This window comes from Buceros rhinoceros, unplaced genomic scaffold (genome assembly GCF_000710305.1).
Source record: "Buceros rhinoceros silvestris isolate BGI_N320 unplaced genomic scaffold, ASM71030v1 scaffold15543, whole genome shotgun sequence".
Lineage (NCBI taxonomy): Eukaryota > Metazoa > Chordata > Aves > Bucerotiformes > Bucerotidae > Buceros > Buceros rhinoceros.
This window is the reverse complement of record NW_010401928.1, coordinates 1,294-13,292: the sequence shown is the minus strand read 5'-3', so window position 1 is coordinate 13,292 and position 11,999 is coordinate 1,294. Positions and strand designations below refer to the sequence as shown.

At 57.2% G+C, this 11,999-nt stretch overlaps 1 protein-coding gene across 1 annotated transcript in view; it reads right to left on the bottom strand.

Moving 5' to 3' along the window:
• Positions 1 to 73: 73 nt before the first annotated feature.
• Positions 74 to 11,999, bottom strand: part of LOC104490205 (myosin-6) — a gene marked incomplete at both ends in the record, with an annotated part of 12,987 nt that continues 1,061 nt past the window's right edge. The window contains 34 exons of the mRNA XM_010132462.1: positions 74 to 220; positions 445 to 540; positions 987 to 1,262; positions 1,350 to 1,475; positions 1,794 to 1,997; positions 2,121 to 2,429; positions 2,520 to 2,644; positions 2,744 to 2,909; positions 2,988 to 3,171; positions 3,602 to 3,798; positions 4,674 to 4,792; positions 4,897 to 5,023; positions 5,100 to 5,489; positions 5,799 to 5,889; positions 5,971 to 6,116; positions 6,218 to 6,394; positions 6,710 to 6,952; positions 7,026 to 7,154; positions 7,269 to 7,395; positions 7,484 to 7,620; positions 7,871 to 7,994; positions 8,085 to 8,202; positions 8,404 to 8,491; positions 8,605 to 8,678; positions 8,777 to 9,086; positions 9,232 to 9,402; positions 9,781 to 9,930; positions 10,029 to 10,147; positions 10,253 to 10,391; positions 10,712 to 10,815; positions 10,980 to 11,078; positions 11,426 to 11,489; positions 11,588 to 11,680; positions 11,776 to 11,884. Of these exons, the coding sequence (XP_010130764.1) occupies positions 74 to 220; positions 445 to 540; positions 987 to 1,262; positions 1,350 to 1,475; positions 1,794 to 1,997; positions 2,121 to 2,429; positions 2,520 to 2,644; positions 2,744 to 2,909; positions 2,988 to 3,171; positions 3,602 to 3,798; positions 4,674 to 4,792; positions 4,897 to 5,023; positions 5,100 to 5,489; positions 5,799 to 5,889; positions 5,971 to 6,116; positions 6,218 to 6,394; positions 6,710 to 6,952; positions 7,026 to 7,154; positions 7,269 to 7,395; positions 7,484 to 7,620; positions 7,871 to 7,994; positions 8,085 to 8,202; positions 8,404 to 8,491; positions 8,605 to 8,678; positions 8,777 to 9,086; positions 9,232 to 9,402; positions 9,781 to 9,930; positions 10,029 to 10,147; positions 10,253 to 10,391; positions 10,712 to 10,815; positions 10,980 to 11,078; positions 11,426 to 11,489; positions 11,588 to 11,680; positions 11,776 to 11,884 (5,278 nt within the window). The remainder of the gene's footprint in view (positions 221 to 444; positions 541 to 986; positions 1,263 to 1,349; positions 1,476 to 1,793; positions 1,998 to 2,120; positions 2,430 to 2,519; positions 2,645 to 2,743; positions 2,910 to 2,987; positions 3,172 to 3,601; positions 3,799 to 4,673; positions 4,793 to 4,896; positions 5,024 to 5,099; positions 5,490 to 5,798; positions 5,890 to 5,970; positions 6,117 to 6,217; positions 6,395 to 6,709; positions 6,953 to 7,025; positions 7,155 to 7,268; positions 7,396 to 7,483; positions 7,621 to 7,870; positions 7,995 to 8,084; positions 8,203 to 8,403; positions 8,492 to 8,604; positions 8,679 to 8,776; positions 9,087 to 9,231; positions 9,403 to 9,780; positions 9,931 to 10,028; positions 10,148 to 10,252; positions 10,392 to 10,711; positions 10,816 to 10,979; positions 11,079 to 11,425; positions 11,490 to 11,587; positions 11,681 to 11,775; positions 11,885 to 11,999) is intronic.

The following is an 11,999-nucleotide window of genomic DNA, read 5'->3' as shown; positions in this document are numbered from 1 at the left end:
AGATGAAAGGGTGTGAGGAGGGGGGTGGTGGGGCATGGCTGTGGGGCAACTGTGGGGTGGGGGGAGGTCCCACCTTAGCTCCAATGTCGCGGCTCTTGGCCCGCAACTTGTTGACCTGGGACTCAGCGATATCGGCGCGTTCCTCTGCCTCATCCAACTCGTGCTGCGCCTTGCGGAACTTGGCCATCCATCCATCCATCCATCCATCCATCTGTCCTGCCTGCCTGCCACTCGTCCATCTGTCCCACCTTCCGTCCATCCATCTGCTCTTCGTGTTCCATCTTCCCCAGCTTCCATCCTTCTGTCCCACCATCCCTCCCTCCCTCCATCTATCCCTTCACCTCTCCATCCATCCATCCATCCATCCATCCATCTGTCCGTCCTTCTTTCCCATCTCTCCCTCCCTCCCTCTGTCCATCCATCCCACTCCCTCTGGGCACCCACCGCCTCCTCCGCCTGACGCTTGTAGGCCTTGACTTTCATCTGCAGCTTGTCCACCAGCTCCTGCAGCCGCAGCAGGTTCTTCTTGTCCTCCTCTGTCTGTTGCGGGGAGAGAGATGGGGCTGAAGACTGGCCCCATGGCACAACCGGCTCTCCTGGGCCCTCACCATGCCTCAGTTTCCCTGCCTGGGGACCTTCTGGGCAGAGGCTGAGCTGTGGTCTAGCTTCTCCGTGACCACTGGGTCAACTGTGTTCTAGGTCATGGATGAAGTCTAGGTCTCTTTTGCCCTATGTGGGTAAGGAGGCAATGAGTGACATTCCAGGTCAGTGTCCCTATGGCCACCAGGTCAACCGTGGTCTATCTCCATGGATACAGGGGCAGGGGGTGGTGGTCTGGGTCATCTGTGTTCCTGCAGCCACCAGGTTAACCATGGACATAGGGGAGATGTCCTAGGTGCTCCCTGGCCCCATGGCCACCAGCTCTGCTCCGTTCTAGGTCATGCCATGGGTCTGGATGATGAGGGGCTGGGCTGTGGTGGACCCACCTGGTAGCTGAGCTCCTTGACGCGCCGCTCAGACTTGCGGAGGCCCTTGACGCTCTCAGCGTTGCGCTTCTGCTCGGCCTCCAGCTCATTCTCCAGCTCCCTCACACGGGCCTCCAGCTTCTGCAGCTGCTTCTTGCCCCCTTTGAGGGCCAACTGCTCGGCCTCGTCCAACCGCAGCTGCAGGTCCTTGATGGTCTGCTCCATGTTCTTCTTCATCCGCTCCAGGTGGGCACTGGTGTCCTGCTCCTTCTTCAGCTCCTCTGCCATCATGGCCGCCTGCCCCAGGAGATAAACCATCACAAAGGTGCCCAAGGTGTGTTCTGTATCACCCTGCGGTAGAAGGGGTCCCGCCGTGGCACTCACATCGGTGATGGCCTTCTTGGCCTTCTCCTCAGCGTTCCTGCACTCTTGGACAGCCTCTTCCACCTCCGACTGCAGCTGGGAGATGTCACCCTCCATCTTCTTCTTCTGGTTGATGAGGCTGGTGTTCTGGAGATGGACGAGAGGATCTCAGGAGGCGGCTGTGGGGCTGCTGCCCCATCCACCTCCATGTCACCCTCCATCTTCTTCTTCTGGTTGATGAGGCTGGTGTTCTGGAGATGGACGAGAGGATCTCAGGAGGCGGCTGTTGGGCTGCTGGCCCATCCACCTCCATCCCCACAGGACTTAGAGATCCCCCTTCCCACCTCTGCAGGCTTCACGGATCTCCAGATAGAGGAGATCCTTGGTGACACCCATGGTTTCTCTGGGGTTTGAGTGTCCCTGGATGGAAGTGACCTCTCTCCTTGGAGGTATGCGAGGTCTCACCTGAGAATGGAGAAGCTGGACCCTCTCACTGGCCTCGATCAGCTCCTGCTCAGCCAACTTGCGGGCCCTCTCGGTCTGCTCCACCACTGCCCGCAGCTCCTCCAGCTCTGCCTGCAGCAGGTTGTTCCTCCGCTCCACAATGGCGATGTTCTCCTTCAAGTCCTCGTTGACCCGCACCATGTCATCCAACTGCAACTGGGTGTCCTGCAAGGCAGCATGGGGGTGAGGCGTGGTGGGGAAGGGGGTAGACTTCCACCCAACCACCACCAGGGGATGGTGAGACCTGCTACACCTCAACTCCTCATGGGACAGAGGTCTGGTGGGTACCTTGAGGAGGCCCTGCAATGTCTTGACTTGCTTCTGGGCCTCGGCAGCCATGCGGTTGGCATGGCCAAGCTGGATCTCCATCTCATTAAGGTCACCCTCCATCTTCTTCTTCAGCCTCAGGGCCTCATTACGGCTCCGGGTCTCAGCATCCAGTGAGGTCTGGAGTGAGTCCACCGCCCGCAGGTGGTTGCGCTTGGCCTGCTCCATCTCCTCGTCCTTCTCAGCCAGCTTGCGCTCATAGTCCGCCTTGACCTGGTTGAACTCTAGCTGGGCCCTCAAGATCTTTCCCTCCTCATGCTCCAGAGAGGCCTGGGAGGGGACAGAGAGGATGTTGAGGACCACAGAGGAGACCAGGAGAACATGATGGGACAGGACGTGTGGGGATGGGCCTTGGCTCACTTCAGCCTCCTCCAGAGCAGCTTGAAGCTCCAGCTTCTCGGCGTCCAACTGCTTCCGGACCTTCTCCAGCTCATGGATGGTCTTCTGGCTGCTGCCCAGCTGCTCTGTGAGGTCCGAGATCTCCTCTATCCAGGAGAGATCCCATCAGATAACATGGAAGTGGTGGAGAACAAGGTGGGCAGGGGGAGGACAAAGAACTACCAGGGGGAGGACCATGGTCTCACCTTGGAGGTTCTTGTTCTCCCTCTTGAAGGTCTCCAGGTGCTCAAGTGACTCCTCATAGGCATTCTTCAGCTTGAAAAGCTCAGTGCTGAGGGACCTGGCCTCCTTCTGTGACGCCTCCAGCTCCGTCTGTGACTCCTCGAACTTCTGCTTCCACTCGGCCACGATCTAGGGCCAAGCGAGTGGTCACCCCTCTCTCCATGTGTCCCTCCATCTCCTGCCATCCCACCACCACAGTTCTCCCACCTTGTCAAAGTTCCTTTGCTTCTTATCCAGGGCAGCAGCAGCTGCATTTGACCGTTCCAGGTCTGCCATGAGGTCCTCAATCTCATTCTGCAGCCGGTGCTTGGTCTTCTCCAGGGAGGAGCATTTGGCATTGACTGCCTCCACTGCCTCCTCAGCCTCCTGCAGCCGCTGAGCCAGCTTCTTCCTGCCCCAAGGGACCACCAAGACACCCACCTCTGGTGACCCATGGACCAAGTGGGCCAACCCAAACCTTCTTCCACCCAGATGTTGGCCAAGACTCTGCTCTATCATCTCCTGGTCCCTCTACCTTCTCCAGATCCTTCTCCAGTGGAGGGATCTCTGCTCTTCCCTGTGCCATAGATGCAGCCACACCACTTGGGATCACCCACACGGTGGTGGAGTCTCCTCCAATCTCCTCAGAGGTCCACCCTCATGGTCCAAGAGGTTCTCCAGTCCCCAACCCCACCTAGGTTGCCCTTGGGCAGGACGTGGACCTTCTCCTGCAAGTGCCCTCAAGGATGGCCTGAAAGCTTGGAGGATCTCATGGTGTTCCCACACTGGGGACACGTTTATTCCTCTGCCATTGCTTCCCTCTGTGGGGCGCAATGACTCACTTGGCCTCCTCCAGCTCCTCGGTGCGCTGGATGGCATCTGTCTCATACTTGGTCCTCCACTGGGCCACCTCAGAGTTGGCCTTGGAGAGCAACCGCTGGAGCTCAGCCTTGGCCTCTGTCTCCTCCTCGTACTGCTCCCGCAGCAGGTCGCAGTCATGCCGGGCTGACTGGAGGGCGTGGGCCAGCGCATTCTTGGCCTGGAGGGGGGCAAGGAGAAGATGGGACCATTGGGTCCATGTCACCCAGAGCCATCTTGAAGTCCTCCATCTGAGTAAGTGCTGTTCTTCATCACCCTAACCCAAAGAGATCTCCTGTAGACCAACCCAACCTTTCCCAGAACTTCTGTAGACTAACCCAACCTACCTTAGGCCTTCTTTAGACCAAGTCGACCTCCTCCAGACCAACCCTTAGACCTTCCTTAGACCTTTAGGAGAAGGTGGGACCATTTAGTCCATGTCAGCTTGATCTGTCTTGGGGCTCTCCAACTCAGCAAGAGCTGGTCTTCATCACCCCAACCCAACTAGGCCTCTGTAGACTCTAACCTAACTTGCTCCAGACCAACCCTTAGACCTTCCTTAGACCTTTAGGAGAAGGTGGGAGCATTGGGCCTTCATCACTTTGCACTATCTCAAGGTTCTCCAGCTCACTAGGTGGAGGTGTTTCTCAGTTCAGCCTTCTCTAGACCATCCCAACCCGACCTCAACACCTCCAGATGCACACAACCAGCTAGACCATTCCTGTTCAACTTTGCTTCATCCAAACCCAGCTCAGATGGAGACCAACCCAGCTGCCTCCCAGCTGACCTGCTCAGCCCAACCCATTGACCATTGGACCAAAGCAACCCAACTCAACCACCCTTAGATGGAACCACCCCTCGATGGAGCCATCTTTAGATGGAGCCATATTTAAATGGAACCACCCTTAGATAGAAACTCCCTCAACTGGAACCACCTGTAGGAGGAACCAGCCAACCAGCCTGAACCTGACTCCTTTTTGTGGAGGACAAAGGAGACCTTGTCTTGTGGCTCTTCTGGAGACTCCCATGTCTCCTCAGCCACCCCATGAACCTCACCTTCATCTCCTCCTCCAGCTGCCTCTTCAGGTCCTCCATCTGCTGGGTGTAGGACTGCTTGCCCCTGGTGAGCTGTGAGATGAGGGCCTCCTTCTCCTCCAGTTGGCGGGACAGCTCTCCTGCAGAGGTAGGGGAGGTCTTTAGGGGTGGGGCAGAGGGTGGAGATGTGAGGTGGAGGGGTGGAGATGTGAGGTTGGGGGGTGCTATGGGTCAGAGCTCCCACCATTCTCAGTTTGGAGCTTGGCCCTTTGGGTGTTGGTGTCGTTGAGGACTCGTTGGGTCTCCTCCAGCTTGGCTCGGTGCTCGGCCGCCTGGTCCTCCATGGTGCGAGAGACCTTCTCCATGCTCACCTTGGAGGAGTGAAGGATGAAGCAGAAGGCTGGTGGCCATGCTGGAGCGGAGATGTCCACCTTGGCCTCCTCCTACCTTGGCCTTGATCAGCTGCTCCATGTTGGAGCTGAGGTCGTCCAGCTCCAGCTTGAGCTCGCTCTTCTCCTTCTCCAGCTTCTGCTTGACGCGCTGGAGGTTGTCAAGCTGCTCGCCTAGCTCAGCCACACTGTCAGCGTGCTTCTTGCGCAGGGCGGCAGCTGTGGCCTCATGCTGCAGCGTGGCTTCCTCCAGGTCCCGCCGCATCTTCTGGAACTCTGCTTCCCGCTTCTTGTTGAGCTCGAGCTGCACCGAGGTGGCACCACCGGCCTCTTCCAGCCGTTCACTGATCTCCTCCAGCTCCCGTGACAAGTCTGAGCGCAACTTCTCCACTTTGGCCCTGCCTGTTCGCTCTGCCTCCAGCTCCTCCTCTAGCTCCTCGATCCGTGCCTGTGGTCCGGGGATGGAGAGTTTGTCATCAGGCTTGACCCCACACACGTTGTCCACTCAACCCAACCCAACCAACTGGAGACTCAACTCAGCCCAGCCCAACCCAACTCACTGGAGACTCTTCAACTCGACCCAACCAACTAGAACATCTTCAACTCAAGCCAAGTCAACCTGACTAACTGGAGACTCTTCGACTTAACCCAACCAGCTGGAAATTCTTCCACCCACAAGCTGGAGGGTCTTGAACTCAACCCACCAAGATGGCAGCCCTTCAGCCCAACCCAAGGAGGTGGAAACTCAAACCCTCACCTGCAGCTCTTTCAGCTTCTTCTGGAGCTGCAGGGCCAGTGCCTGCTCGTCCTCGATCTTGCTATTCTGCTGGTGGATCTCAAACTCTTTCCTGTGGAGGAAGGTGGAGAGCCCTGAGGTCCTCTCCTGTGCCCCCTGACTGGGCCTCACACTGCGGGCGGTGCAGGCTCACTTCTTCAGCTTCTCCTCCAGCTGCTGCTTGTCGTTCTCCAGGTCCATGATGTTTTCCTGACACAGCTTCAAGTCACCTTCCAGCTTCCTCTTGGCCCGTTCCAGATCCATCCGGATCTTCTTCTCCTGTTCCAGGGAGCCTTCGAGCTGTGTGGAGACACAAAAATGGGGAGAAACCTCCGTTTTTCAACTTCTCTGCTCCGGAAAGCTCACCAACAGTACCTTTGGTGGGCCTGGCCCACACTCACGTCATCTGTCTGCTGTTCCAGCTTGACTTTGGCCTTTGTCAAGGTGTTGACCTTGTCTTCCTCTGCCTGCAGGTCATCCAGCGTTTGCTGGTGAGCTTCTTGCAGGGCCTTCTTTTCCTTTGTCAGCTTGGCAATGGTCTCGTCCAGCCCGGCCATCTCCTCTGTGAGGTTCTTGACCTGTAGGAAGAGAAACATCAGGCCTCCAGCTTTGTGCCAAAGATAGGGCAGAGTTGGAGGAGGTCGCTTTTGGCCATGGCCAGTGAGGCAGAAGAACCCAAAAGGCCTTGGGTCTTTATGATGTAGCCCAACCCAACCGGCTTGGGTCTTCTCAGCCTAACCCAACCAGCCTCGAGGCTTCTCAACCCCACACAACCAGCTTTGGCCTTGTGTTTCCTCAACCCAACCAACCTTGAGTCTTCTCAAAAGAACCCAATGAGGCTGAGTTGACTCAACTCTCCTCAGCTTGAGGTTGAGGCCGCTTTTCATCCTCACCTTGTTCTCGGTGGCATGTTTCTCCTTCTCCACCTTGGCCAGAGTCAACTCCAGGTCATCGATGTCCTTCTTGAGTTCCGAGCATTCGTCCTCCAGCTTCCTCTTCTTGGCTGTCAGCTCAGCGTTCATCTCCTCCTCATCCTCCAGCCGCTCTGTCAGCTCCTTCACCTTAGCCTCCAGCTGGATCTTGTTCTTGATGAGCTGGTCACAGCGCTCCTCGGCATCGTTGAGGTTGTCCTGCTCCTGTGTTGGGATGGCGGGTGAAGTGGGGAGTGACCACACCTTTGACATGGTTTTCGTGGGCGACCTCACTCACAGCCTGCACTTGGAGCTGAAGGTCATTCTTCTCCTGCAGCATGGAGACCATCTTCTCCTCCAGCTCCTTCCGTCGGGCTTCTGACTTCTCCAGGGCCTCCTTCAGCCGCCCAAACTCTTCCTTCATGTTCTGCACCAAAGCCGAGGAGACCAATAGTGATGTCCAATCCCTTCCATCCATCAAACCCACCAAAACCATTTCATTTTTTTGTCCCTACCCATCCATCCTGTGACCTCCTCTCACCTGCATCTCCTTCTCTGTCTCAGCACTCTTCAACAAGGGCTTGATCTTGAAGTAGAGCTTCATCCAAGGCCAGTTCTTGACCCCCATGAAGGCCCTGATGTTCCACTGGATCACCAGCAGCGCGTCCCTATGGTGGGGACACAGATACCACCACACCATGGACCTCGAAGTCCCTCCCTGAGGAGAAAGATGCCATGTCCTATCCCCCTCCTCACCGACGCTCCAGGATCTTCTTGAACTCGATGCGCATGAGCTGCCCCCGGGCCTGAGCCTGGATGCGGGTGATGATGCGGGAGAGACGCTCGTCCCTCATCTCCTCGAGCAGCCCCAGCAGCCCAGCCTTGAAGAATACCTGATGGAGGCAGGAGGTTGGTGAGGAGAGGGGGTGGGCAGGCAGGTGGGAGGGAGAGGACGGGTTGGTTGGTGGATGGATGGGTGGGTTGGCGGGTGGACAGGGCTATAGATGGACAGGTGAATATGTGGATGGTAAGACCATAAGGTCCACACACATAAGGTCCACATCTTATGGTTAGAGGGACCATGGAGCCCATGTGACCTTGCGGATGGTGAGACCTCAGGGAACAGAAGCCATGTGCCCCCACCTTGGTGTGCCCGAACTTGTACTGGTTGTGGTCAATGTCGATGGACCCCAGGAGCTTCTCGGTGCCCTTGCGGCTGTCGATGAACTGCCCCTCGGGAATGGCAGCAGGGTTCAGGATGCGGTACCTGGTGGCCGGAGGAGATGCAACACCCCAAAATCAACTCTCAGTGGGGTTGTCCACCCCCTTTCCACACCTTCTCCTCCATGTCTCCTACCGCTGACGGAAGTCCCCATAGAGGATGCGGTTGGGGAAGCCCTTGCGGCATATGCGGATGCCCTCCAGCACCCCGTTGCAGCGGAGCTGGTGCATCACCAGGGGGTTGTCCATCACACCTGGTGGCATTAAGAGGGATGGGGTCAGCCATGAGCTGCCCTCACCACCCCCCCCACCCCGATCCCCACCCTTTTCTCACCTGGCGCCTTGCGCTCATTAGGGATGAGCCAGCGGACGAACCTGGTGGCATTAAGAGGGATGGGGTCAGCCATGAGCTGCCCTCACCACCCCCCCCGCCCCGATCCCCACCCTTTTCTCACCTGGCGCCTTGCGCTCATTAGGGATGAGACAGCGGACGAAGTGGGGGTGGGTGGTCTTGAGGTTGGTCATCAGCTTGTTCAGGTTCTCCTAGGGAGGAGAGAAGAGGCTGACCAATGGGACAGCAGAGGAGCAGCCAAGAGGGTCATGGTGGAGTCATCCTCCCTCTTCCCCATGGCAGGTCCCCTTTGTAGGTTCCTCACCCGGTGCAGGGCTGAAACGGTCTGGAAGGAGGAACCTTTCTTCTTGGCTCCTTTCCCCTTCCCTCCATCACTACCTGTGGAGAAGTAGGGTGGGGTGAGGCAGGAAAGGAGGCCGCTCTGGTGGGCAACTGTCTTCTCCATCCACCCATCACCCAACCACTCGTCCACCCACCAGCATCTGCCCCGGCGTAGTTGGAGAAGAGGCTGGCCAAGAGCTTGAGGCCTGATTTCTGGTAGAGCCCCACCACTGTCTCGTTGAGGGGGTCTTTGTTCTTCTCCAGCCACCCCAGGATGTTGTAGTCCACTGTGCCGGCGTAGTGGGTGAGTGAGAAGTGGGCCTCTGCCTTCCCCTTGATGTTACGTGGCTTCCCAAAGTTGGCCGACTTGCCCAGGTGGTTGTCATAGAGCTTTGCCTTGAAGGTCATGTCTGAGGCCTTAGGGAACATGCACTCCTCCTCCAGGATGGACATGATCCCCATGGGCTGGGGAGGAGAAGACCTCATTGTCCATGGAGGACACCCAGCACAATCCAACCGGCCGCCTTCCAGGTGCCTGGCGAGCTCCAACCAGAAAGGTCCTCCTGTAGGAACTCCCTCAGCCCCCAGAAGGCCCTGGGAGAGGTGGTACCTTCTCAATGAGATCAATGCAGGCCTGGAGGTCCATGCCAAAGTCAATGAACTCCCACTCGATCCCCTCCTTCTTGTACTCCTCCTGCTCCAGCACGAACATGTGGTGGTTGAAGAACTGTTGCAGCTTCTCGTTGGTGAAGTTGATGCAGAGCTGCTCAAAGCTGTTGAACTGGGGAGAGGGGATGGCCCACAGGGTCAATGGGGTCAACTCAACACCCAGTAGTGTCACCAGAGTGCCCCATGAGAACAAAATGGGGTCAATTGAATATCCAAGACGGTCAACACAACACCCGGTGGGATCAAACGAGTCAGCCTGACACCCATCAGGGTCAACTTAATGTCTAATGCAATCAGTGGAGTCAACTGAACCCCCAGTGGAGTCAACAGGATCAATGCGACACCCAGTGGGGTCACCACAATGCCCAAGAGGCCTAGTTTCCACCAAGGTCTATGTGAAGCTTCAGGAGATCAACCCATCCCCCAAGAGGATGAACCCACCTCCCAAGAGGACTGATGCCAACCCCCCAGCTGACCCCTGAGGCCTCACATCAAAGATCTCGAAGCCAGCAATGTCCAGCACGCCAATGAAGTACTGCCGGGGCTGCTTGGTCTCCAGCGAGTTGTTGATTCTCACCACCATCCAGTTGAACATCTTCTCATAGACGGCCTTGGCCAGGGCCCCGATGGAGTAGTACACCTGAAGGGGGATGCCCCACCAGTGAGACGGGGGCTCTCAGTGTCCTCCTTGCCCAGGGTGGCACCAAAAGGAGGAGGTTTGGGGTATGTCCTCCTCACCTGCTGGACATTCTGCCCCTTGGTGACGTACTCATTGCCCACCTTCACCCGGGGGTGGCACAAGCCCTTGAGAAGGTCAGCTGAGTTCAGTCCCATCAGGTACGCTGACTTGTCGGCATCTGCAGAGCACCAAGGTGAAGACATGCTGTCAGGTTCCACCTCATCCCATGGCTTGGGCAAGCCTGGTGAACCCAAAACATGACCCACCTCCCACCCCACCCCACCTTCGGTGCCGTCTGGCTCTGCCTGTTCCTCCCGTTGCTTCTGCTTGAATTTCATGTTGCCAAAGTGCATGATTGCACCTGTCAGCTTGTAGACACCAGCCTTCTCCTCCGCAGTGAAGCCCAGAACGTCAAAAGCGCTCTGTGGGGAGGGGTATGGGGAGAGTATGGACACAGGGGATTTGAGGGGGCATGTCCCATCTGCTGGCCACCATCTGCCTGTCACTCTGCCCTTCCTGCTCATCAGCCTGTCTGGCCATTTGGGGACTTGTCCAGCCATGGACACGTCCATCTGTCCATCCATCAATTCTTCCATCTTCTACAATCTCAACCGTCCACTCAACGCTTCCCCTTCTCCTCATTCCTCCTCTCCTCCATCCATCCATCTTCTACCATCTCAGCTGTCCCCCCTCCCCTTCTCCTCAGCCACAGGATGTCCGCCTGCCCAACCCCACTGCTTACATCAGTTGCCAGCAGCTCTTCCGCGTCATCGATGGAGGCCACGGTCACCTCTCCTTGGGAGACGTAGCTGTAGTCGTAGGGGTTGTTGGTGATGAGAAGCATCTCTGTTCCACGGTGGCCCAGGAAAGAGACAAAACCTGAACATTTCCAGCCACCAAATGCCCCCAAATTGTCCTTGATCACCCCCAAAACGAGCAGACAAGTGGAGGAGGGGAGGAATGAGAAGACCCAAGGCCAAGTGTGGTGGCCAACACTCTTCCCGTCTCACCCAGCAGTTCTGGCTTCTTGTTGGAGAGGATCTGGTAGAAGATGTGGTAGTTCCTCTCAGACTTCAGCTGGAAGATGACACGGGACTTCTCCAGAAGGTCTGGGATGAGGGTGGAGAGAAGATGGGTGGAGATTGGGAGGGCATGTATGGAGACATAGGAAGATGTTTGGAGACACAGGACGATCGAATGAGGAGATGGATAGGGATGAGGAGGTGGACATAGAGAGATGAGGAGATGGAGGCACCAAAAGATCAAGATGGAGGGTCAGGTGGATGGTGGGATAAAGACATGGTTGGATGGATGGATGGATGGATGGATGGATGGAGACTTCAGGAGATGGAGGGATGAGATGGAAGGCGAGATGGATGGTGGGATGAGGACATGTGGATGGACAAATGGACAATGGACAAACCGACATCCTCTCCTGGAGCCCTCAGCCACTCACAGGTCTCGATATCAGCTGACGCCAACTTCCCAGTGGCCCCAAAATGGATCCGGATGAACTTCCCCTGGGAGAGCAGCAGCATGATGTGGAGATGGCCACCTCTCCCCACAGGTCCCACCCCACGGATCCCGCCCCATAGGCCTCACCCACCCCACCACTCACGAATCGGGACGAGTTGTCATTGCGGACGGTCTTGGCATTGCCGAAGGCCTCCAAGGCAGGGTTGGCCTGGATAATCTGGTCCTCCAGGGTGCCCTGGTGGGGTGGGAGACAATGAAGGTGGGGGGGTGCTGGGTGTGGACACCACTGGGGAAAGGTCACCACCAAGGAGGCGTGGCTCCAGGCCCCACCTTGCTGCTATTGGCTGCCTCCTTCTTGCGGTCACCAATGGCGGCAATGGTGGCAAAATATTGGATGACCCTCTTGGTGTTGACCGTCTTCCCTGCCCCGGATTCTCCGCTGGGATGGGCAACAGTGAGATGTTGGAGAACATCGTGGTGGCTTCTCCATCCCACCCCACCACGATGGGGGAGGGCCGTGGGGGGGGAGGGAACAAAAGGGCAGAGGGAGGACT